Here is a 23402-nt window from a genome sequence, read left to right as displayed (position 1 = left end):
CAAAATGCTAGAGGCATACACATTACTAAATAGTTTTCCAGAAGTTGGATACTATAAATATCTAATGTTAACTCTTTGGAACTGGAGTGAAAATGCCAGCCCTTTTTACTAAGGAGTCATTTCATGATTTCTTTAAATCTGAGTGGTAATACAGAGACACACTATAGAGCAATGCAGTTTTATTGATAAAATGACAGAACTGCAGCTTTTTGTGGAAACTTCAAACATCTAAAAGTTACTGAGAGCTTTACTGGCTTTCAAGGATTTATTAAGCATTTCAAAATGTAGCTGTCATTCTGGAAAGGCATTGCAGAGTAACTAAACCGCTGATTATCACCTGGAAGCTGAATTCTTGTAAACCAACTTTTCATGACTGTTAACTAGGATTCCCAGGTTGTATCCCAGAGACACACATGCAGTTAAGAAAAACAACCAAAACTCTTTGGCTGCAGGACATGAGAGGCCTTGTAGCTTCTCCTGCACCTTTTGTTTCATCTTGAATAAGGTGCCCTGATTGATAAATAAGGTGTTACCCTTATAAGAGCAAGAGGATGCAGAACAGACTTCAGAAGCCAAGGGTGATTCACCTTAGATAATTTAAAGCTGTGTGCATGTCCTCTATAGACTGTGACCTGGGAGCCCCTACCAGAAACTGAAATGGACAACCATGATGTCTGCTATTGCTGTAACTATTATGACTGGACAGAGAAGGATCAACCCAACAGTTTTTTCATATAACCAATTTGGCTCATGCTTTAGCTAGGAGATGAGTTTTTAAAAACCCAGTGCAGACCTCAATGGATATTCATTTAAGCAGAATATAAATTTTTTTTAAAAATCAATCCCTAGAAGATTCAGCGAACATGGATGAAATGTCTTATAATGGGATGAGTTGCCTTCAGAGGAAAAGGCATCGGGGTCCTCTTGGTTCTTTGTAGGGTTTTGAGCTTGTTACACTGTAGAAAGAGATTTGGGATCTTGGCTGCTGTCTTCTTCAACAAAGGCTGTGGGGAAAATGCCAACTTTTCCATTGCACTCCCCTTCCAGCCAATCATCATTCACTAGAAGATGAAATAACATTGTGTTAGAGTCACAAACTTAATACATTAATGGGCAAGAATCAGGAAGAGATGGAATGTAAAGAATCCAACCAGAATCTGCAATGCCTTCGAGAAATGCAACCAAGATATAAAGGAGAATGGATCTCCTTGTGCCTCTCATAGTTTTGTAGCAGAGGGAATTTTTGAAGGTACGACTTCTCTTATCCCAACATGACAAGTTGCACTTATCAGTTGCTTCACAACTCCTGAAGGTACAGAGGCCGTGACCCCTCTTGTTGCTAGGTACCTTTCATGTCAGAACAAGGACTGGGAATAATGGAGAGCCAGATCATCTGCTCAGTACTTGATACTCATAAAGGACTAAGAATTATAATTGTATGTGTTTTTGTACAGTTAAGACTAACCATCTTCATCTGTTAACATTGCTACATCTGTTAACATCTGAAATATTGCCTCTCGGCCCTGATTATTTTGAGAGAGGAAGCTTTTTGCCTCCCTCAAGCTGTGTTGCCGAAAATGCCATCCAGGGCTGCACTGAGTAGACTGTGTCTGGAGCTCTTTGGCTCTTCCAGTGCCAATATAGTCTACCTTTAGAGAAACTGAAATTAAAATAATGGGGTCTTGTTAGAAGAAAACCACTTGCAGCATAAATGGCAGGTGAAAACTCAAAGAATGAGGTTGCAGAAATAACTTGGAGAATTACTGGATCATTACAAAGTCTAAGGTCCAGATACATGTAAGCATAACAAACCTGCCACAGGTTGCAGGACTCCCCTGCAAGTCTTACTGAGAAGTCATAACAGAGAGTCCCTTCAATAAGATGTTTGGGGAAGCACCTGAGGAAGAGTACCTTGGCTTCTTTGGTACTTTGCTATCTTACAGTGGGTTCCCTTAACAGCCTTATCAAAACAGTGGGTAGTCTTTGAACTGCCCTTCTTATTTTATCTGCGGATGGAGAATATGATGAGACACAGAATTATCCAGGTGGAGGCAGACAAGTTCTGTTAGAATTTTCAAAAGCACACTCACCCATCTACTTTGGTATTGTGAAACTAGGATGTCTGTTTAGCATAAGTAATTTCATATGGAACAGGAAGTATACTGAGCAACAAATTGCTGTGTATATGGTTATTTTCTTACTTGTATAATGGTTTTGTCCTGAGCTCTATTCTGCCATTTCCTGACATGCAAAGATGAGCATAAGATGGTTGAACTTTCATATAGGATATATTCCACTACAAGATGCAATTTCCCCCCTCCCATTGGCCTGTGAAGCTATTCTTCCCCTCTACATGGGGCAACCCTCATGGCTTCAAGCCACTAAATGTGTTCTTGGTTCCTCAAGCTCTCTTGACCAGCATAGTTTGTGTGATAAGATGCCAATGGCCAAAACAGAATATGGAGTTTTGTGACAGCAGGAATTTGTTTCCTACCAGTGGAAGCCAATTTGCTTTCAGGTGACTGCTGATTGAATCAGTGATTGTTTCCCAACCTACAAAAGGCAATTGAATTGAGAAGTGTGGGAAAGTGTTATACAGTGATGGTCGTGAATTCTCCAATAAATGTTAGAAGTTCAAGCTTGATTCCCAGGGAGAGGCAGCTGGCTTTTCTGCCATGCATGCCCAGCCTTAAATTGTCAGATTACAGCCTAGCAATCATGTTTGCTACTTTAAAACACATGAGCAGTGTAGCTGAACTATAACTCCCACCATCCTTGGCCAATAGCCAGGGTGGATGTGGCCGATGGGCCACAACTCCTGTAGGGCCACAGGTTTTACACCACTTCTTTAAAGGTCACGAGGTAGCAAGAGAGAATGCAGCTGCAACACCTCCTGCTCCATTCCTTCGCTGATCTTTGTGTCTGCCCTTTTTCCAGTACTTGCTGGAACGAGCATGAGCATTGGGACTACACCATAGCATAGGTGAGTGAGATGACCAGTGGGGGAATTAGAGCAGGATGTCTAGAATCCTCCTGCATCAGATGGTTTAAAGCTAGAAGCAGGACCTCCAGGTTGCAGTCTGGCAATTCTGCATCTCTTGGTCCATGGGAGATAAAAAGGAGAAGGAGCCCAGAAGAGAAGGGCAGTAGTAGCTGTAGAAGATGCAAGGGGCCCATAGTTGCCAGTTATCGACTTCAGCAGCTTGGTGCTCTACTGATGATGGTGGGGTCCAAAATGGAGGGCAGAAGGATTAGCAAGTGGTACCAGCACCACTTTCTGAAAGAGCTCTTGACCCTAAGGAAGAGGTCTTCTGCATGGTTCTTGGACTTAGAAACCCCGATACACATGCCTGGTACAGGTCATGGCCTTCAAGTACTGCATGTTCACACTCTTGAAGAAAACACAGTGAATATAGCAAATTATAGGTTAGAATTGATTCGTCAAGAAAATGAATTTGCATCCTTGAAGTTCTCTCAATAGATGGAGTTATGGCAACTTTTGCGTAATGTCCCTAAAACAAAGGAATTGTGTAGGGTGGTAGATCCCCCATGTATGGTTAGTAAGGTTCTCTGATTTAGGGTTAGTTTACCTTTAGCCAGAACAAGTATTGTCTCCCCCTGTTGGAATTCCAAGTCCTCTGGCTGGCTGGCTTCATAAGTATACCGTGCTACAACCTGTTTGGCATCTGTCTGTTTTGTGATCTTCTGCTCAGCCTCCTTTCCATCTTCCATATTTAGATGGTCTTTGCCTGCCTGGTGTAAGAAACAGCCAGTTCAAACATCTCTTTGGCCATTTCCTTAATTAACAGTACATTAAAAAAACAAGCAAGCCTCCCACGTTCTTCATATCTCTCTAATACTGCTGTAAAAATGCAAGATTTTCAGTTAATCTTGCACCCGCAACTGGAAAATCTTCATCAGGATTAACAGAAATGAAGTCATTCACAGAGCCAGTATTGGGCCTCCTCTCTCATGTTTTCACGTGGATGTCATGTTTGTATGCTGAAGTTCAGCAGAGTCCTGAACTTTTTTTAGAGGGGTTGGGGCAAATGGTTTGGAAACATCAGGTGTCTGAGGCACAATTCCATCCCTTCAAAGCAGGAAGGGCTGTGTTTACAATGGGCAAGAGAGAGCTACCTCCTATCAGAGGAGCCTGCCCACTATGTTTCTGTATGACACTCTGTTCTGGGCATTCAGGTAACGCCGTGTTGGGAGTGATCAAAATATCAAGTTGTGTGCAGCGGATTTACCCACCTGCAGGGGCATCTGACAAGAAATGTCCCAGGTCCAGAGCAATGAACTGTGCAGAAAAATCCATCTGTCTTGAGAAACAATGGATTGTGTCTCCAGGGGTGAAGTCAAACTGCTGAGTTAGCAGCAGCAAATTGACTTCTCCAGGGTGCAAGCCTGGGCAGTGTGTCTGGAGATCCTGGGCTGTCCAGACGACAAGACCACTCTCTTGGCCTGGCTGATGTGGTCCAAAGGAAAGCAGAGCAATATCTTTGACACCAGCTTGGCTGCAGGAGCTGCTGGAAGGAGGCATGCAAGACGCCACCCAACCATCTTAGATACTCTGGATTTGTGTAGGGTTTACTCCTTAGCCTTTTCTTCCCCCAAAGATGTCCCACAAGGCAGCAGAGGTGAGGATCTGATGGACTACCTTCGCAGGTGAATGAGCCCCATCTGCCTCTCATTTCCCTCTACAGCACACGCAGAAATGGCATGCAAGCCAAGTCCCTAACTTGCCGAGGGTTTGAAACTCATAGGCTACCCTCATCTGGTTTAGCCAGCCGGTCAAAGCTGTTCCCTGGGGTATGGCCACTGTCATATGCTGACAGCTTCTAGGAGTTTGGGAATTACTGGAACAAATAAGATGGAGTATTTGTTTTCTTGGGGTTGTTTGTAACTATGATATGAGCCAGTTCTAAGACTCCCTGCCCTAAGATTCCCTAATTTTACAATGCAGATCAGAGCTTAGAAGAGAACTCCAAAACCTCAAACCCACTTATGAATATGCTATTCAAATACAATTCCACTCTTAATTTTATATATTTTATGTGCAAGTCTCATCCCACTTCCATGTATCCCACCTTAGTCGCAATTGTATGGGCAAGGGAAAAGATGAGTTGTGTACAAAAACTGGTGTGCTGATAAGGGGAAAGAGGTGAGAGTTGCTAAGAAGGCAGCAAACAGCTCAGCACAACACTTCTACCAACCTTGCCATCATCTCCTGGTCCCTTGCTGTGCAAAATGTGCACCAAACCTCTATAGGTTCACACTTATTGAGGCCAGCTTATTAAGGAAATGATCTGTTTTCAATTTCTTTCACACACAAGCTGTAGATTCCAGAATATTCCTGGAATGCTGGCCACCAGATAGGAGCTAATTTTTACTGATGGCTTTGGAAATCTCTTGAGATTTATATCCAGGACTATTCTGCCCCTTGGAAATACAAATGTCAGATCAAGAAAATAAAACTTGTGCTTTAGAGTTGTATGCTTTTGCCTAATGACTGGGATCCAAAGAACCGTGCAGCTAATTGTGCAAGACCAAGGCAGCAGTTTTAGGCTTGTATTAAATAGAAACTTCCTGCCATGCCAGATGGCAACTTCTTTCCAAAATGCCTGCAGTTCAGTAGAAATCAAAAGTTCAACTGGACATGCCCATTCAGCAATTTTGGATCTGTGTGTAGTTTTCATGCATGTACTTTGGATGCTTTTTCCACCCTGAACTGCGAGTGTTTTATTCAATGAAGGCAGGGTGATGGCAAGCAAGAGAAGAGGTAAGGCAAAGGTGATTTTTAGTACTTTTGCAGGTGGTATACACAGGCTTATTTTCACACACACACACACACACTTTTTCTTTTCTTTTTTTGTTAGACTGTGAATCAAGTTGGCAATGGCCATGAAGTGAACTTAGTTTGATTTGAACCCAGGTTTCCAAGATTACACTTGGTACACACTCCACTGTGGGCACAGCTAGGGGACAAAAATGAAAGCTATGCTGCAGTTCTATCTCTTCCAATCAATAGACTGGGATATTTTCAAATATTTATCCACCAACATCACTGATGCCATCAAGTCAATTCAAAACTATAAAAAGCTAAATATAAGCAATGTTTAATTAAAGTGAATGGTTTTTTAGAAATAAAAAAAACAATTATAAATATTAAAGTGCTTGTCAATTATCCCATTGCCAGTGTTCTCGTAGGCCAGATTGCAGGAAGAAAGAAAACAGGGCTTCTGAGTGACTGAGCAGGAAAACACCTGCACATTTTGCTATTCTGGTTAACAGGGGTTAATAAATAGAAGCTGGACTTTCAGCAAAGGGCTCTGAAATATTTGGGGAAGTGGGCGGAGATTGGTGACAGATTGCCTTCTGCTCCAGTATTGCCTACCTGCTCACTGCTGCACCACAATGTCAAGCACTTGTCCTTGGCATGACTCCACACGGTCTCCATCCTGCTATCCTCACTGAGCAGCACCAGCTCCTTGGTGTCTGGAGGTCGGTAGCTGAACAACAGACAGCAGAAACAAGTGAATACAGAAGCATCCCTCTCCGACAGTCGAGGTGGATTTGGCAAAGGGAGGCCAGGGCGCATCTCCTACCTCAGTTTCGTGTGCTGGGGTGAGAGTCCCAGCTTCAGGCACACTTTCTCCAAGAGGCTGCAGTAAGACATCTCAGGGCTCCCTTGCAGGGCTATGGTGTATTTGTAATGCACTTTGACAATGTAGGGGGTGTCCAGGCCAATGAACTGTAGGAGGAGGGAAATGGGACAGGAGTGCCATGGTCTTTTAATTTTTCAAAAATAAGTTGAAATGTGTTCTCAGGATCCTGTTCAGCAGAAGGGAAAGAGTGCTTAATTTCTGAAGCAAATGGTGATGTACTGGGAACTCTGCCATGAGATGGAATCCTTGTCCTTTAAAAATCTAAAGTCTGTATATGCTCAGAGGCAACTTGCTATTTATTTACAGTCTTTACAACACCATCCAATTGCAAAATTCTATGGGGAGCTCATGCTATTACAATGATAGCCCATAAAAATACAATGATAGCCCATAAAAGCAAAGACTAAATAGTAAAGGTAAAGGTAAAGGTACCCCTGCCCGTACGGGCCAGTCGTGTCCGACTCTAGGGTTGTGCGCTCATCTCATTTAAGAGGCCGAGAGCCAGCGCTGTCCGAAGACACTTCCGGGTCACGTGGCCAGCGTGACGAAGCTGCTCTGGCGAGCCAGCACCAGCGCAGCACACGGAAACGACGTTTACCTTCCCGCTATAAAGCGGTACCTATTTATCTACTTGCACTTAGGAGTGCTTTTGAACTGCTAGGTGGGCAGGAGCTGGGACTAAAAGACGGGAGCTCACCCTGCCGCGGGGATTCGAACCGCCGACCATACGATCGGCAAGTCCTAGGCACTGAGGTTTTACCCACAGCGCCACCCGCGTCCCAATAAAGACTAAATAAGGAAGTAGTAAAATCAGTATAACTAGGGGCCAGTAAAACTAAGGGCCAGTAAAAGCAAAAAGCTCCTCACCCCGCCCCCAAAAAACCAGGGGAGCATCTCACAGTCAGTGTGTTCCTACCAAAAAGGCCTTCTGCCTCATAGACACACACCACACCTGACTTGGCTGCCACACACAGTAAAGATCACCAGAACATGGATACTGGAAACAAGACCCTCTGTCCAGGTAGGTCGCATATCAGTCTAAACTGCTAAAATGTGTTCAGAGGTCACTGGGCCTCTAATCACATTGCTGGGTTAAAAAGCACCTCTGGGTGGCAAACATGACCCTTTAGTGCAAGATTGGAGAACCTACGACCCTCGCAAATCCCTTCAGCCTCAGTCAGGGGTAATGGTAACTGTAGTCCCAACAACATCTGGAGGAACACAGGCTCCCTATCCCTGCTTTTGGGGGCTGGGGGAGTAACAAACCCCATTAGAACAAATTGAATACCACCCACAAACATCCATCTAGTCTGGGCTGAGCCACAGTTTAGTGAGCCTCAACCAGTCCGTTACTGTGCCTAGGTGCTGATTTAGCACGCCCTGTGCCACACCTGAGTTTGATGAAAGAGAGAGAACACTTAGTGTCACTCGCATCTTGGTGACATCTCAGTCGAACTCTGGATTACCTCTTCCAGTGGTTTCAGGTAGCTGTTAAAGGGCTTGGGTGATAGAGCAGAACCCTGTAGGACCCCAAAGCATAATTACTGGATGGGGAAAGGGAGGGACTTGTTGATCACCAAGCCCAGAGCTATACCTTCTGTAGCTGGTCCTCCAAGGAGCAGAACCACTGCAGAAAGTTACCTCCAACATGAATATTACAGTCCAGAGGGATATCCTGGTATGACAAGCCATGGAGAGGTCCGAGAGAATCAACAGGCTTGTCTTTCCCACTCTCTCTCATGGCAAAGATCATCCCACAGGATGGCAAATCAGGCTTGAAAGCCAACTTAAATGGATCTCGAACATCAGTGAAATCAAAGTTAGTTGACTGGTAATCCCTAAGGTTTTTATTTTAAATTTTGACTTCAAGGATAATTGGCATGGTTAAAGGATTAGTGGATGGGCTACAAAACCAAGGGTAACTGCAAGAGCTATTTCTTTGTATGCCATTTGTTTATCAATACAAAAGCTTCAGCCCAGTATACCTGAAGGAGTGTCTCTATCCCCATCGTTCAGCTCCAAGGGCCTTCATTGCAAGAAGTGTGTGTACAGGAACCAGGAAGAGGGCCTTCTCAGTAGTGGTGCCTGCCCCCTGGAATGTCCTCCCATCAGATGTCAAACAAGTAAACAACTATCTGATTTTTTGAAGACATCCGAAGGCCGCCTTGTATAGGGGGTTTTTTACTTTTGATATTTTATGATGGTTTTATAATTTGTTGGAAATGCCCAGAATGGCTGAGCAACCCAGTCAGATGGGTGGCATATAATTTGTTGTTGTTGTTGTTGTTATTTATTACATATGGACACTGAACTATCAAAATTGAAATCAAAACTTTGGGGCCCTTAGGTTTCCAGTTGGCCATGTTCAAATGCAGAGGGTGAGAACTCCCAGCCCCAGCCCTGCCTCAATTTGTTTTGGTTCAGTTATGCATCAATACATCACACAAAGTCTTAGGCTTGTGTCCCGTGTCCAGAAGCTCACACTGCAAGGTGGTCATTTACCTGTGGTGCTCTTTCCTCATCTGGAAGAAAAAGAAGAGCAGTTTTGTGAGCAGGGAATAACCAAAAAAATGTTCTTGGGTGGTACACAGGCAGTGGCTGTTGCTCTCAGCGTGATTTAGAACCATACAAAATTGGTGTTCTAAATCATGCAGAGAAGGCTCCCCACTTCAGAAACTTCACTTTCACTCCAACTCATAAAGAGTGATGGGCAAAGTGACGCGGAGAGAGGGAAGAGCTTAGTACGTTTGCCCCTGCTTCCCCTCTTTCTGTGTAGTCTTTATACTTCTGCAGCATGCCAAGTAGAGCTACTGTCATAGATGCATTGGACCTTAGAAAGGATTCCCTGTCTGTCCCTCTTACTTACCTGAGGGACACCTCTCAGGGCAATCTGGGGCAGCAAAGCTGGGCGGAGGAGGGATGTCAACATCTGCACCAATTCCTTGCTGTATGAAATGGAAACAAGTGTGACTGTCATGCACCTGTGCCTGGTGCAGTTGCTGCATCCATCGCAGAAATAAGCAATGCAAAATACGCAAGGCAGCCCCTCTGTTGGAAGCGAAAGAACAGGCAAGATTTGGAGTAACTCTGTAATATTCCACAGACAGAAAGTGTTTAACTTGATAGAAGAGTTTTAAACTTGAAACCTTGCCTAATCGTTCACCAACAAGTTATCCAGTTAACTATTCCAGGAGCCTGCAAATGAGCTTATATTAGATCCTGCCTATTGGGTTCTGAGAAGAAGTTTTACATGCATAATCCAGTCACACACATTGTACTCATGCCATTCCTTCAAAAAGAGACCATGTGAGCAGGCAGTCATTTGACCCTCACTGTGCAGGGAAGGCTGAGTTCAAATCTCAGCTGTTCTTGGGCAAGTTATTATCTTCCCAGATGCTTTCCTTTGCCTGTGGGTTTTACAGACAGGGAAAGAAAAATATTAAATATAATGGTCTTATTATTGACAATTCAGAATATTTCCTCTGTAGCATTATCCAGGATTATCTGTTCCTTGTACTTTATATTTGCTCCTGTGATGATTTTGTATGTTTGCCTTATTTCTTTAGTGTTTTATAATTTAAGATGTATAGATTGTTTTATAAATGTGAAATTAAATGTCTATATTCCCAGACTTTACTTTTCTATCCAGAATAATAACAAGAGACTAGACCAAATAATATATGGACCGTAAAGCAAAGTGTCCTGGTCGTAACAGCAAAGGGGAAATAGACATAGGATAAGTGGAAAGGACCTAACAGTGGATAGCTGTGGAAAGGACCTAACAGAAGCAGAAGACGTCAAAAAGAGGTGGCAAGAATACACAGAGGAATTATACCAGAAAGATATGGATGTCCCGTACACCCCAGGCAGTGTGGTTGCTGACCTTGAGCCAGACATCCTGGAGAGTGAAGTCAAATGGGCCTTAGAAAGCACTGCTAATTACAAGGCCAGTGGAAGTGATGGTATTCCAGCTGAACTATTTAAAATTTTAAAAGATGATGCTGTTAAGGTGCTACACTCAATATGCCAGCAAGTTTGGAAAACTCAGCAGTGGCCAGAGGATTGGAGAAGATCAGTCTACATTCCAATCCCAAAGAAGGGCAGTGCCAAAGAATGCTCCAACTACCGCACAATTGCACTCATTTCACATGCTAGCAAGGTTATGCTTAAAATTCTACAAGGAAGGCTTAAGCAGTATGTGGACCGAGAACTCCCAGAAGTGCAAGCTGGATTTCGAAGGGGCAGAGGAACCAGAGACCAAATTGCAAACATGCGCTGGATTATGGAGAAAGCTAGAGAGTTCCAGAAAGACATCTACTTCTGCTTCATGGACTATGCAAAAGCCTTTGACTGTGTCGACCACAGCAAACTATGGCAAGTTCTTAAAGAAATGGGAGTGCCTGATCACCTCATCTGTCTCCTGAGCAATCTCTATGTGGGACAAGAAACTACAGTTAGAACTGGATATGGAACAACTGATTGGTTCAAAATTGGGAAAGGAGTACGGCAAGGCTGTATTTTGTCTCCCTGCTTATTTAACTTATATGCAGAATTTATCATGCGAAAGGCTGGGCTGGATGAATCCCAAGCAGGAATTAAGATCACCGGAAGAAATATCAACAATCTCAGATACGCAGATGATACAACCTTGATGGCAGAAAGTGAGGAGGAATTAAAGAACCTTTTAATGAGGGTGAAAGAGGAGAGCGCAAAATATGGTCTGAAGCTCAACATCAAAAAAACGAAGATCATGGCCACTGGTCCCATCACCTCCTGGCAAATAGAAGGGGAAGAAATGGAGGCAGTGAGAGATTTTACTTTCTTGGGCTCCATGATCACTGCAGATGGTGACAGCAGTCACGAAATTAAAAGACGCCTGCTCCTTGGGAGAAAGGCAATGGCAAACCTAGACAGCATCTTAAAAAGCAGAGACATCACCTTGCCAACAAAGGTCCGTATAGTTAAAGCTATGGTTTTCCCAGTAGTGATGTATGGAAGTGAGAGCTGGACCATAAAGAAGGCTGATGGCCGAAGAATTGATGCTTTTGAATTATGGTGCTGGAGGAGACTCTTGAGAGTCCCATGGACTGCAAGAAGATCAAACGCATCCATTCTTAAGGAAATCAGCCCTGAGTGCTCACTGGAAGGACAGATCGTGAAGCTGAGGCTCCAATACTTTGGCCACCTCATGAGAAGAGAAGACTCCCTGGAGAAGACACTGATGCTGGGAAAGATGGAGGGCACAAGGAGAAGGGGATGACAGAGGATGAGATGGTGGGAAAGTGTTCTCGAAGCTACCAGCATGAGTTTGACCAAACTGCGGGAGGCAGTGGAAGACAGGAGTGCCTGGCATGCTCTGGTCCATGGGGTCACGAAGAGTCGGACACGACTAAATGACTAAACAACAACAACAACAAAGTGGAAATGAGTGGTGTGCATCTTCATCCATAATATTCAAGACACCTTACCTGTCCACTAATGTTATAAGAGTAGCCATTTCCCTACCTGACATCTTTGGCAGGGAAACACAGAATGCTGGTGATGTTTGCACATGGATGAATAGGGCTAGGGTTACAGAGGGGGAGAGGGGAACCAAACACACACTCCCATTTTTGGCAAGCAGCCTTGTATAAATTATAATGTCAAGTTTTGCCCTAAGAATTAATACTTATTCTCTTACCTGGCCTGAAGAGAATTTCTTTCCCATTGGCTCTAGGAAGTTGCAGGGTATGATCCCTTGCTGTACGAAAAGCAAAACCAAGATATTGCTAGGAGGCAGGATGGTGTCAGAGTTGTACATTGTGGGCAGAGAAAAGACTCCAAGACTCTGTCACCCCTCCAGATTCTAATCTCAGATTTTGAATGGCAGCATTTTAACTTTGCTGATTCACTCCACCTGGCCTAAGCAGGTCACTTTACTTGAAAAGTTGCCTGCAGGTGCTGAGAGGTGGCTGGGGGGGGGGCGTGTCTCAGTTTCTTTCATCTCAGGGCAACTTCTCATACTCTCTTCTGATCTTTTAGCTAATTTTTGTGTAGTGCTTCCCTACTATGGGGAATCAAAGAATTGTATAGTTGGAAGAGATCCTGAGGGACATCTAGATTCAGAAATCTCAACTAAAGCATCCATGACAGATGACCATTCCACCTCTGCTTAAAAACCTCCATGGAAGGAGAGTCCGCCACCTCTCATGACAGCCTGTTCCACTGTTGAATAGCTCTTCCTGATGTTTAGTCAGAAGCACTTAAATCCATTGATTCAGCTCCTAGCCCCTGGAGCAAGAGAAAACAAGCTTGCTCCATCTTTCATGTGACAGCCCTTCAGATATTATGGCTATCATATCTCCTCTTGGTCTCTTTAGCAGGCTAAACATACCCAGTTCTCTCAACTGTTCCTCATAAGGCTTGGTTTCCAGACCCTTTATCAACTGTTGTACTGTACAGCAGAAAACAGCCCAAATATGAACATGCAAACCCATCTGCAACTATGCTACCATATATTGGATCCAATAAGGTATGTCTCCTTTACATGGGGTCTAGGAGCAAAGCTGGGCAGGAGACAACCCTATGGGATGGTACCATTCTGTCTCAGAAGAATTAGTCCACATCAGAACTCAAGCCCACAGCACATTCTGAACTTCAAGCACTTTAGACTACGTGTCACTGTGCTGAGCCCCTATATCTGATGTAGCTCAACAGTGCCACCTAGTGCACATGTGGTTTTTCACCCCCTGCAGTAAATCCTGAGTAGACAGCTATCTACTGTTTAGTTCAAGACAAGTAGAATGCAACCCCAAAATGGTACCAACAGTTCATGCCAGTGGAACAACAGTGCAGGTGTTCTCTGTAGAATTACCCTTGCTGGCCTTATACCTTCCCATTAAAGACAACAGTAGCCCAGTTGTCTTTCGCTTTCTTCAAGACAAAAACAATGTTTCCAGGAAGGACTTCAAGTTCCGCTGCTGTTTCTGGTATGAATTCGTACAGGACTCTGTGAGGTTCTCCTTGCAGGGCCCTGCATGACAAATCAGCTGGCAGTTTCATCATCAACAACAACTGATTGCTTTAGTGCACATCCAAGTCACTGGGAACGCAATGGGATGAGTGCAAAAACCATCCCACCAGTGAGCTAGATGCGTGGGGAAATAGTCCGGTGGCTGCTTGCTTTTATTATGCACATGTGCCCAGAGGTCACCTATTTATATTGTTGAAACAGCCTGTATTAAACAGCAAATCCTAAGTGGAATAGTTTGTGCAAACATCCCAAGCATAGACTATTGTATTTCAAAAGTTGTATTTCATATCACTATGTGTTTGCTCGCTTGGAATTTTTTTTTTCCTTTTTTCCCCCTAATGAAGCAAAAAAGGGTGGGGGGATAAAATGTGTTTCTGTTAAGATGGTGTAGGTTCATAGGTCAATATCCAATCAAGTAGTTGTCTGAGAACGATAACTTTTGGCTGTGCAACAGAACTTCCCCTCCCTCTTTTCTCCCCATGCATCTCCCATGTGCCCCCTAAATTGATTATGGTGGTTCAATCCACCCTCTGGAGCAGAGTTGGGGAGGGTGTGAGGGACACACAGGAAGAGGAGAGGGAAAGGAAGTTCCATTGCAGGAGTGGAAATCCTTGTGCTAACGAAAATATTTTGTCAGATACCACCCATATACTCATAATGAAGACATCCAGACTTCATGGTGCTGTACTCAGTTCTAAACAGATTTTTGGGTTTATTTCTCTATTCCTTCTCTAGTCATAGGAGAGCAGAATCTCCTACGAATCACTTTCTAGACCAATGGGAGCTACTGAATGCTGGGGTTCTCTGCAGTTTATTGATCTTACCTGAGGGCTTCTGGTGACTTTGGTCTGGGAGGTGGTTCTGATGTCTGCAAGCAACATATTTTAGCATTAACCTCTCCTCTATACTGCAGTTAACTTTAAAGTCAGGCCCTGTGTTCAGAATCTATCTGGCCTGAAAAGAGATGCAAGTTTTTCAGACTAGAGTGGGGCTGGGAGTCTTGTCATTGCTACCAAGGCCAGCCCAAGACGTTCTGCTGCCTGAGGCAAGAGACAAGATGGCATCCTCCCATTCCTTGTACAGAAACTGGCTGGACTGGCAGCTGAATCTTACTTCAACACTGGCAGCAGGACGGCACCTCCCACTGCATCTCAAGGGCAGCAGGCTAGTAGTTTAGGTGGTGCATTGACACTGACTGCTCTGCCTGGCCACCACTTTCTGCCCACTCACACAAATGCTGCAGTGCAGCAGTGCTTGCATGCACCACAGAGCAGCACAGCTGAGCAACACAGGCACACACCCAATGCTTGCTGGCGTGTGTGTGGCCTGCGCTGCCTGCCTCTCTGCCTGAAAACGTGATCAGGGATCTTTCCCAGTGCTGCTGCCTCCAGTTCATTGACAGTAAGACGGAGGATACATTACAGCTTAAATCACAGCCAGGCCATTCTTTTTCTCAATTCAGATTGAAGCTGGTTTGGGAGGAAGTGTATCAAAATGTTCTGTCATAGAAAAGTCCTCTGTCTTACCTGAGGCTGAAGAGGCGCAAAGCCTGAGAACTCATCATTGTCAACCACAGAAGCCACAACCTGGAGTTAGAAGGAGGAACATGCTTAATAGCTTTATTCACACTGCTAATGTCAAGTGGTTTATGCTCTCTTAATCTAGTTTTCTGCTAGGCTGCTCATATTAACCTCCTGAGTGCTACATCTTCAGCACTATATAGATAAAAGTAATTATTGGCAGGGTTCCCTATTTCTCTCCTTTGTTGGGGAAGTTTTATTTGATCCTGGCATTCCTTGCCAATAAGCTGAATTCATAGAACTGTAGAGTTGGAAGGGACCCCGAGGGTCATCTAGTCCAACCCCCTGCAATGCAGGAATTTCAACTAAAGCATCTATGGCAGATAGTCACCCAACCTCTGCTTAAAAACTTCCAGTGAAGGAGAGTCCACCACCTTCTGAGGGAGTCTGTTCCACAGTCAAACAGCTCTTACTGTTAGAAAGTTCTTAGTCGGAATCTTCTTTCTTGTATCTTGAAGCCATTGGTTGGGGCCTACCCTCCACAGCAGGAGAAAACAAGCCTGCTCCATCCTCCATATGACAGCCCTTGAGATATTTGAAGGCGTCTTTCATATCTCCTCTCAGTTTCCTCTTTTCCAGACTAAACATACCCAGCTTCCTCAACTGTTCCTCATAAGGTTTGGTTTCCAAACCCTTAATCATCTTGGTTGCCCTCCTCTGCACACGTTCCAGCTTGCCAATATCCTCCTTGATTTGTGGTGCCCAGAACTGGGCACAGAACTCCAGGTGTGGCCTGAGCAAGGCACAATAGAGAGGTGCGATTACGTACCTTGATCTGGACACTAGCAGGAAGGAGAGGAGAGGGAAATCCCATGGGGCAAGTGGAGGTCTGTTTATTTGAACAACACAATAAAATCATAATTTAAAAACTTGCACACGCTCATTGAATTGAATAGTAAAAGGAGGATTCTTATCTGAAAGTGATATTTTTTATTATTGTGGTGTGCTTTTTAAAAATATTGTATTATAAAATTATGGCGCCAATTAGTTGCTGACGTTTCAGGCAGCCTCTGTAGCTGTTTCTTTCACAGGGACTTGGTTGTGGCTCTCTCCATGCTATGAGAAGCTTCACTTGCTGATTTCTGCATATCAAACTAGGGTTAAAGGTACCAGAGCAGGCCGGGTTGTGTTTTTCGAGACAGCTGCAACTGTATTACTGTCTGTCATGAATGACCTTTTAGGAATACAAGTGAAATTTGCTGGGTAATTCCACTTCTGCCATAAATTAACTTCCTACCATAGATTTCCCTAAGTAATCTTTCTTCTCCAGCTGCGCCACTTGCTTCTCATTTGGCCGAAACAACTTCCCTTCAGGAATCACAAAGGGCTGAAAGAATCTTTGCTTCTGCAACAGACACACACACAAAAGTCGATCACTTCACCATTTCCCAAGGCCATCTGCTAAAAAACATGGCATAATAATCCAGCATGCTTTGTCCGATATTTGTGTACCGTGCTTGTTACACATAGGATAATGAGGGCCATACCACAGCCCAGCCTTCCCCAACCTGGTGCTCTCCAGATGTGGATGAACTACAATTCTCATCTTCCCTGACCATTGCCCATGCTGGCTGAAGCTGATGGCAGTAGGAGTTACTGCAAAATCTGGAAGGTACTAGATTGAGGAACACTGTTATAGTCATTATTCTAACATCCAAATACAAAGGAAGACTGGATTCCTATGCAACTTTAAACAATAGTACAGCAGACAAAATTTCAAAACACAGCTTTCCCTCACTTCTGCAGACCTATTTTCCCCAACAACGTGCATATACATATCTTGATGGGATTGCCAGGTCTCAGGGTTCAAATGCAAGTTTCAGAAGCTGTTTCTTGATCTCCAGAGCAAAGCGATGCATTGCTACATTCTTAAATAGAACGGTCACACAATGCACCGCCTCTAAAGTTACAAAGCCTTTGTATTTTCAGCCTAGGCTAATTGATTGCCGTTTCCTTCGTTTTCTTACCAGGATGGATTCCATGGCCCTGTCGATTTTGTTGTGACGGGGTTCGCTCTTCAGTTTCATTGCCCTAGCCAGGTGCTCCTCAGCCTTCTTCCAGTCCTCCAGCTTGGAATGGGCAAGGGCTGTGTTGTATAACACCTGTTGGGAAAAGGGGCAGGAGTGCCAGAGAATAAGGGTCTGACCCTAATCACATTTCCTTGGATGGAGCAGCAGGTAGACTGCTGAGAAGACCTGGGTTCAAATTCCTGAAGCTAACAAGATGCCTTTGGGGTGGTCTCTCATCCAGAGTGAGAACAGTATTTGTCAAATACAACACCAGTCCAGAGCCTGGACTGATGGACTTTCACTCACGGTTACCTGCCTCAATGTCAGGGATGGGCAAGAGCCTGAGGAGTGGGGGGGGGGGATGTGCAGGCAGAGGAGGCATGATCCAGGGGAAGGGATGAGCAATTTGTGGGGTTCTGAGCCACCTGTGAAGCAGGTGCCAGGGGCAGTGGTAGTCAAGGGGGAGAGACAGGGTAGCCAGAGATGAGGGGAAAGGAGGTGTGAGGGAGTCTCAGTGGCGGAAGTTGGTCACAGAGAATCACACCTTTGGAATCTCTCCCCATCCTCCCCTCCGCTGTCTCCATGCAAGAAGGGGTAACTAGAGCTGCCGCGCAGGAGTTGTTGTCGTGTGCTTGAGCGCACCGCAGCAGGAAATTCCATTTAAGTGAGCTGAAAGGGGCGTTGTCACGCTGTTGCTCCAATTGTCTGGATCAGAGCACAGGGCTGTAGAGGCGGATTGCCTAAGCAGCTAGGTGGCAGGTTTTGTGTGAGAGCCTTTGGGAGCTGATGTAACCTAGTGCTTTGCCAGTGAAGAAATAAGCTTCCAAACGCTTGTCTTTGGGCTGGGACCCTTGCAGGGTTGAGCTCATTGGAAGAAGGCAAGACACAAATAAAATAACTGATTTAAAAAAGCAAGTAAGCTTAGATGGCAATATGCTAAAATTGAGGCATCGTCCACTGAGCCAGTTGGCTGCTTCCCGTGGTATTCCTCAAACCCCAAACTTACCTCACAGGCAAACAACCTAAACTGCAGGCCTAGGATCTTGTAGTCTATTAGGTTGTTCCCTCGCAGCTGAGCAAATGCCTCTTTCAAGTCATTAATGGCTGACTCATACCTGGAAAGCGAGGAAGGAGAGTAAGTACTTCTGGGGCAAACAAAATGGCAGGATATTTTGACGATCCTCAGAAGTGCTTTCGTCCATTGTTGATTAGACAATTGTTCTAATCATTCCTTTTTATTCACATCGTAGGGCGTGCTCTAAAGGAGGTTTCTATGTATTTTTCCAAGTTACAGTTTTTCTGTGATTGTGATATTGAGTATTAAAGGTTTTTATGAATGAATTTTTTGTATATAGTTAATATTTAAACAACACAATATAGTGCTGAAGCTGTATGCCCTCTGAATTTGCTGGGTATGGTTTTGTATTCTGGGCTGCTGTCTTTTCAGAGTATGTAACTTAGCATCTTTTTAGAGTGCATAATTTTGTTTTGGTTTGTATGTTACAGATTTCCCTTGATAAAGAGCTTCCTTGAAACATGTTGGGAACCATTTCTAGTTATACAGCTCTCTCTTTTTCCTCCCAGGGTTTTTCTCTACAGCTGTCTTTGATCCTCTCTCTTGCATTTTGGAGCCACCCTCAGGAACTGAGAGCACTGCCAGGAAATCTGTCAAATGTAACTGTGTGAGTCTTCACCGACTTCATGCAAGCACAGAAAACTCAGAGCTTAGAACCAATCACAAAAGTGAGAATCTAAGTTTTCTTCCTCCCCACTCCCATTTTCCCTTTAAAAAGTCACAGGAAGTTTCTAGCCCTCACAGAAGGGAAGGCAGATTTAAAAGCGTTTGAGCAACATCTGGCAAAACCTACCGTTCACTAACTACAAATAACTGAAATAATTACATTTCTTCTCCAGCCTCCTTCCTCTTCTGCTGTTCTTTTCCTTGTGTCAAATTTTAGATTATAAGTTCCTAGGGGGAGATCTTCCCTTCCATACTTTGTAGGTCACCATGTACATCAATGGCACTAAATTATTATTATTATTATTACTACTACTACTACTACATAAGTATTATTATTATTTATCTATTCATATAAAAGTAGAATTTATGTAAATCTGACAGGGAACAGAATAAATTACACAAGATAAGAATATATAGGCAAATGTGTCTGAGTCACATAATTTATGCAGGTTCTCTTGGTCCAGATTTTGGGTTCTTGCAACCCATTATTATTTCACTTATTATTACTTATTACTTATTATTACTTATTACTTATTACTTATTATTATTATATCACTTTAAGAGTCATGGAGAATTCTGGGAATGGTAGTTTGCCAAGGGTGCTGGGAATTATAGCTCCAAAGGTCACCATCCTTAACAAACTGCAATTCCCAGGATACTTTTTAGACTGTTTAGATGGTCTAAGAGTGCTTTAAATGTGACTAGACTGGATGTGACTATCGGGAACTGTCTGAACTGATGAACATCATGTTTGTGGGGAGGGAAGTCTTCGTAACTTACTTCATTATATAAATCCATGTAATTTCCAACACTCAAGTATTTTTTATTGGTTTATGTATATTTTGGATGTAAAATGACAATTATGATGTATATTAAAAAGAAAATTTAATAAAGATGATATGTAAAAAAAAAATAATAAACTGTCCCATTAACCTTGTAGGGCAGAGCTTTCCAAACTTTTTATGTTGGTGACACACTTTTTAAATATGGATCATTTTGCAACACAGTAATTCAGTTTTACTAGCAAACTGGAGGTTAAACTAACCCCTTTCTAGCCCTGTGAGGAGCGTGGGGAGCATTCATGCGACACACCTACACACTGCAGTCGACACACTAATGTGTCGCAACACCCAATTTGGAAAGCTCTCTTGTAGGATATTATATTACATTATGTCTTCCTATGTACATAAAAGGGTAATGCCAAGGGTCGGCAAACTAAGGCCTACAGGCCGGATCTGGTCCAATTGCCTTCAGGATCTGGCCCACAGGCTGTCTGTGAATCGGTGTGGGGATTCTGTTCAATCGGGCTGCACCTTTTTCCCCCGCGCCATTTACACACCATGGCGGCACCTCCTCCCTCCCTCCTCCTGGCCTCTCCCCGCCCTGCCTAGAGGAGGAAGGGGCCTGGGCTGAGCGCCATTTTAAGTAGCCTCTCTCCGGAGCCAGGCCTTTTGCGCCGCTCATCTTCCCTCCGCCGCTGCCGCCCTGGTGCTTCTGTGGGCCAGAGAGCGGAGCGGACGAGAAGCAGAAGCAGCAGTGGTGGCAGCGCCTGGGAAGGTAAGCGCAGCGGCTGGGGGGGGGGGACTACTTGCCCCCTTGCCTCTTCTTCCAGCTCCCCCCCTGCCCTGATGCTGCTTCCATAGCCCGCCACAAGGTCTGAGGGACAGTGGACCAGCGCATGGCTAAAACATTTTGTCGACTCCTGGGTAAGGCTGTTGTCGTGCGGCAGTTCATGTGGCTGCCAGTCGGTGGTCACAATAACTCCAGCATGAGGAACTGCAGCCAGGGAGCAAGCCAACCAGGTGAGGTGTTATCTGAGGAGGCAGGTACTGTGAAGGGCACCCCCTCCGCTGAACACACCTGCAGGGAGCTTTAAAGGTGGACGGAGTTGGGAGTTGGGGCTGAGCTGTGAGGGAAATGGAACAGGAGGGAGATTTGGTCATCTGTGGGGGAAGGACAGTTGGCAATGGGGCAGGTGAGGTTGGTGAGTGCAGCAAGCAGAGTCACCATCCCCTAGTTTTATTTTTTTTTTAACTATTAAAATGTTTTTGTTTTTAACTGTATTTGGTTTCTTTCGCTTTGTTTTTTGCTGCCCAGGGCTCCTTTGAGAGGAAGAGCCAGGATAGAAAATAATAATAATAACTCACATTTCCATCTGGTACGCCACAGACCCCCGGTGGAAGTAGGCCACTGCTAAGTGTTTGTCATTGTTGATGCTTCTGGTAAGAGCCTGAAGGAAGCAGACGTTATGGAGACATAGGCATGATTTCTGTCACACAAAGTGTTCCCGACGGGACTCCAACACTGGAGTCGGCAAGATCAGTGACCTGCAGCCTCTACTCACAACCTGCCAGGTTCCACCCGGGACCCTCAAGTTTCTAGCTCTCCCTGTTATTGCTCTGGCCCCAGCAGGGCAGGATTGCTCTGGAAATCAAAAACCAAGCAACTCTGCAAGAGTGTTGGCTGTGTTTGGGTAGGCAGTTCAAAAATGCACTGAGGACGTGAACTAGCCAGTCATCCTGAGTCAAACCTGTGACATGACCCTGCAATGTACACCCGTTTATGCAATTTCCTATTTCACTATTAGATTTGAAATATCTGCTGCAGCTCACTTTTACAGCGCTGGCTGGTGGGTGCAAGGCTATTATTATGCACTGCTCCACTCTTCAGCTTCTGAACAATTGGTGAACTTTACAACTGCAGCTTTTATGGTTTCACTGGCCCTGTACAATTCCTCTGACCACCATGCTGGGCCTGAGCCTGTCGCTAGTTCTAGGAACTTCTGGCAAAGTGGTTGAATGGTGTAACAGTTTGGCTCATAATAATATAATATTTAATCAATCATCTTTATACAGTACTCTTTCACTGTTCAAATCACAATGTAGTGTTTCATAATTAATATGCATCATAATAATTATAATTATATTTATATTGTGCCCTTTGCTCAAAGTGTACAGGATTCTATCTTTACCACCACCTCCCACGATTTAGTTTCGGCAACAACCTTGTGACATAGGTTAAAAAGGCAAAGGGATCCCTGACCATCAGGTTCAGTCGTGACCGACTCTGGGGTTGCAGTGCTCTTCTCGCTTTACTGGCCGAGGGAGCCAGCGTACAGCTTCCGGGTCATGTGGCCAGCAGGACTAAGCCGCTTCTGGCGAACCAGAGCAGCACACGGAAACGCCGTTTACCTTCCCGCCGGAGCGGTACCTATTTATCTACTTGCACTTTGACGTGCTTTCGAACTGCTAGGTTGGCAGGAGCAGGGACCGAGCAACAGGAGCTCACCCCGTCGCGGGGATTCGAACTGCCAACCTTCTGATCGGCAAGTCCTAGGATCTGTGGTTTAACCCACAGCGCCACCCGCGTCCCTTGTGACATAGGTTAGACTGAGATAAAATGACTAGCCCCAGGTCACCCATCCCTGCGAGTAGAAAATTAACAAATCAAGGAGACAGCGACACTAAACCTTCGCCCCTGATCTGCTAGCTTACTACATGCAGAGGAGGTTTGTTTATTTGCTCATTTGTTTTGAAAAACCTACAGCCAAAACCAGTACAATCCTAAATTCTTATCTGGTGTAATTATGTAGAATACCCAGCTGTTTTTAGCACAGAAAGTCGTCACTTGCCAGTTAAATCATCTGCAACTCAGAACTGCTGTAATAAAAAATGTGAAACTTTACTTTGTTCTCTGCTGGCTTTGTGCAAATCCCTCTCCCTGAAGCTTCTTTCAATACGTCCTCAGCTACAGCAGCCACCCACCAGTTAGTTAGGGTTTTTAAAAAAACCCTGCCCAATATTAAGACTTGCCCACTTTACCTGCTGGGCCTCCTCCAAATTCCCCATGATCAGGTGGATGCAGCCGATGTTAAAGCAGATTTTGGAAGAAGGCTTCTGGACGGCAGTGAAGGCGGCCAGGGCGCCGGCCCAGTCCTTGCGATCTGCCGCAGAGACACCCTCGCTCCAGAGGCGGATGGTCTCCACCAGGGCCATGGCCAAGCTGGCAGGGGCAGGCAATGCTCCTCAGGCCCCCCTGACTTTCTGCCGCTCTGCAAGACCTTTGGTGTGTGTTGCAAAGAGACCAGGAAGTGTCTGCGCTCAAGTAATAACTGAAGTGGGCCTGAGGTGATGTAATACCAACCGGCTCTCTGAGGCGAAGCAAAGCAGCTTTCTAAACAGAGCCCTCTCTGTGCAGGTCGGCTTGGGCATGGCACACTTTGCAAGAGTGACTCCTCCCCTTCCAGCTACAGGGATGCCTTCCTTTTTCTGAATTTCACTTTCCTAAGATCTTAAGAAGAAGAAGAAACAGAGGGTGCCTCTGCAGATTCCCCTCCTGCCTGGGAGAGCTGTGTTTGTACTAACCCGTACTGCTGCCACCTCCGTTTTGCAC

The 23402-nt window shown here is 44.7% G+C and overlaps 1 protein-coding gene across 1 annotated transcript; it reads right to left on the bottom strand.

The window, feature by feature from the left end:
* Positions 1 to 164: 164 nt before the first annotated feature.
* On the bottom strand, positions 165 to 23296 carry NCF2 (neutrophil cytosolic factor 2). Its single transcript, XM_028732221.2, has 15 exons — positions 22832 to 23296; positions 21158 to 21240; positions 18276 to 18384; positions 17228 to 17362; positions 16498 to 16605; positions 15207 to 15266; positions 14505 to 14548; positions 13539 to 13680; positions 12349 to 12408; positions 9535 to 9613; positions 9171 to 9190; positions 6609 to 6754; positions 6398 to 6512; positions 3591 to 3753; positions 165 to 1061 (listed from the first exon to the last, which is right to left on the bottom strand). Exons 1-15 carry the CDS (start codon positions 23003 to 23005, stop codon positions 952 to 954), a joined length of 1548 nt encoding a protein of 515 aa, XP_028588054.2. The 5' UTR covers positions 23006 to 23296; the 3' UTR covers positions 165 to 951.
* Between the last annotated feature and the right edge of the window lie 106 nt (positions 23297 to 23402).

The sequence above is a fragment of the Podarcis muralis genome, chromosome 5 (genome assembly GCF_964188315.1).
Source record: "Podarcis muralis chromosome 5, rPodMur119.hap1.1, whole genome shotgun sequence".
Lineage (NCBI taxonomy): Eukaryota > Metazoa > Chordata > Lepidosauria > Squamata > Lacertidae > Podarcis > Podarcis muralis.
Note: the sequence above shows the minus strand (reverse complement) of the source record. Positions and strands in the feature narration are given on the sequence as shown.

What these genes read in the sequence shown, in the direction of transcription:
- NCF2 (XM_028732221.2), bottom strand. Translation starts at nt 23,005, where the DNA reads ATGGCCCTGGTGGAGACCATCCGCCTCTGGAGCGAGGGTGTCTCTGCG. An exon ending in AAGTCACCAGAAGCCCTCAG is followed by an intron (nt 13,681 to 14,504) that starts GTAAGATCAATA and finishes TTTGTCATGCAG; the next exon opens with GGCCCTGCAAGGAGAACCTC. An exon ending in ATGAGGAAAGAGCACCACAG is followed by an intron (nt 6,755 to 9,170) that starts GTAAATGACCAC and finishes CTCCTCCTACAG; the next exon opens with TTCATTGGCCTGGACACCCC.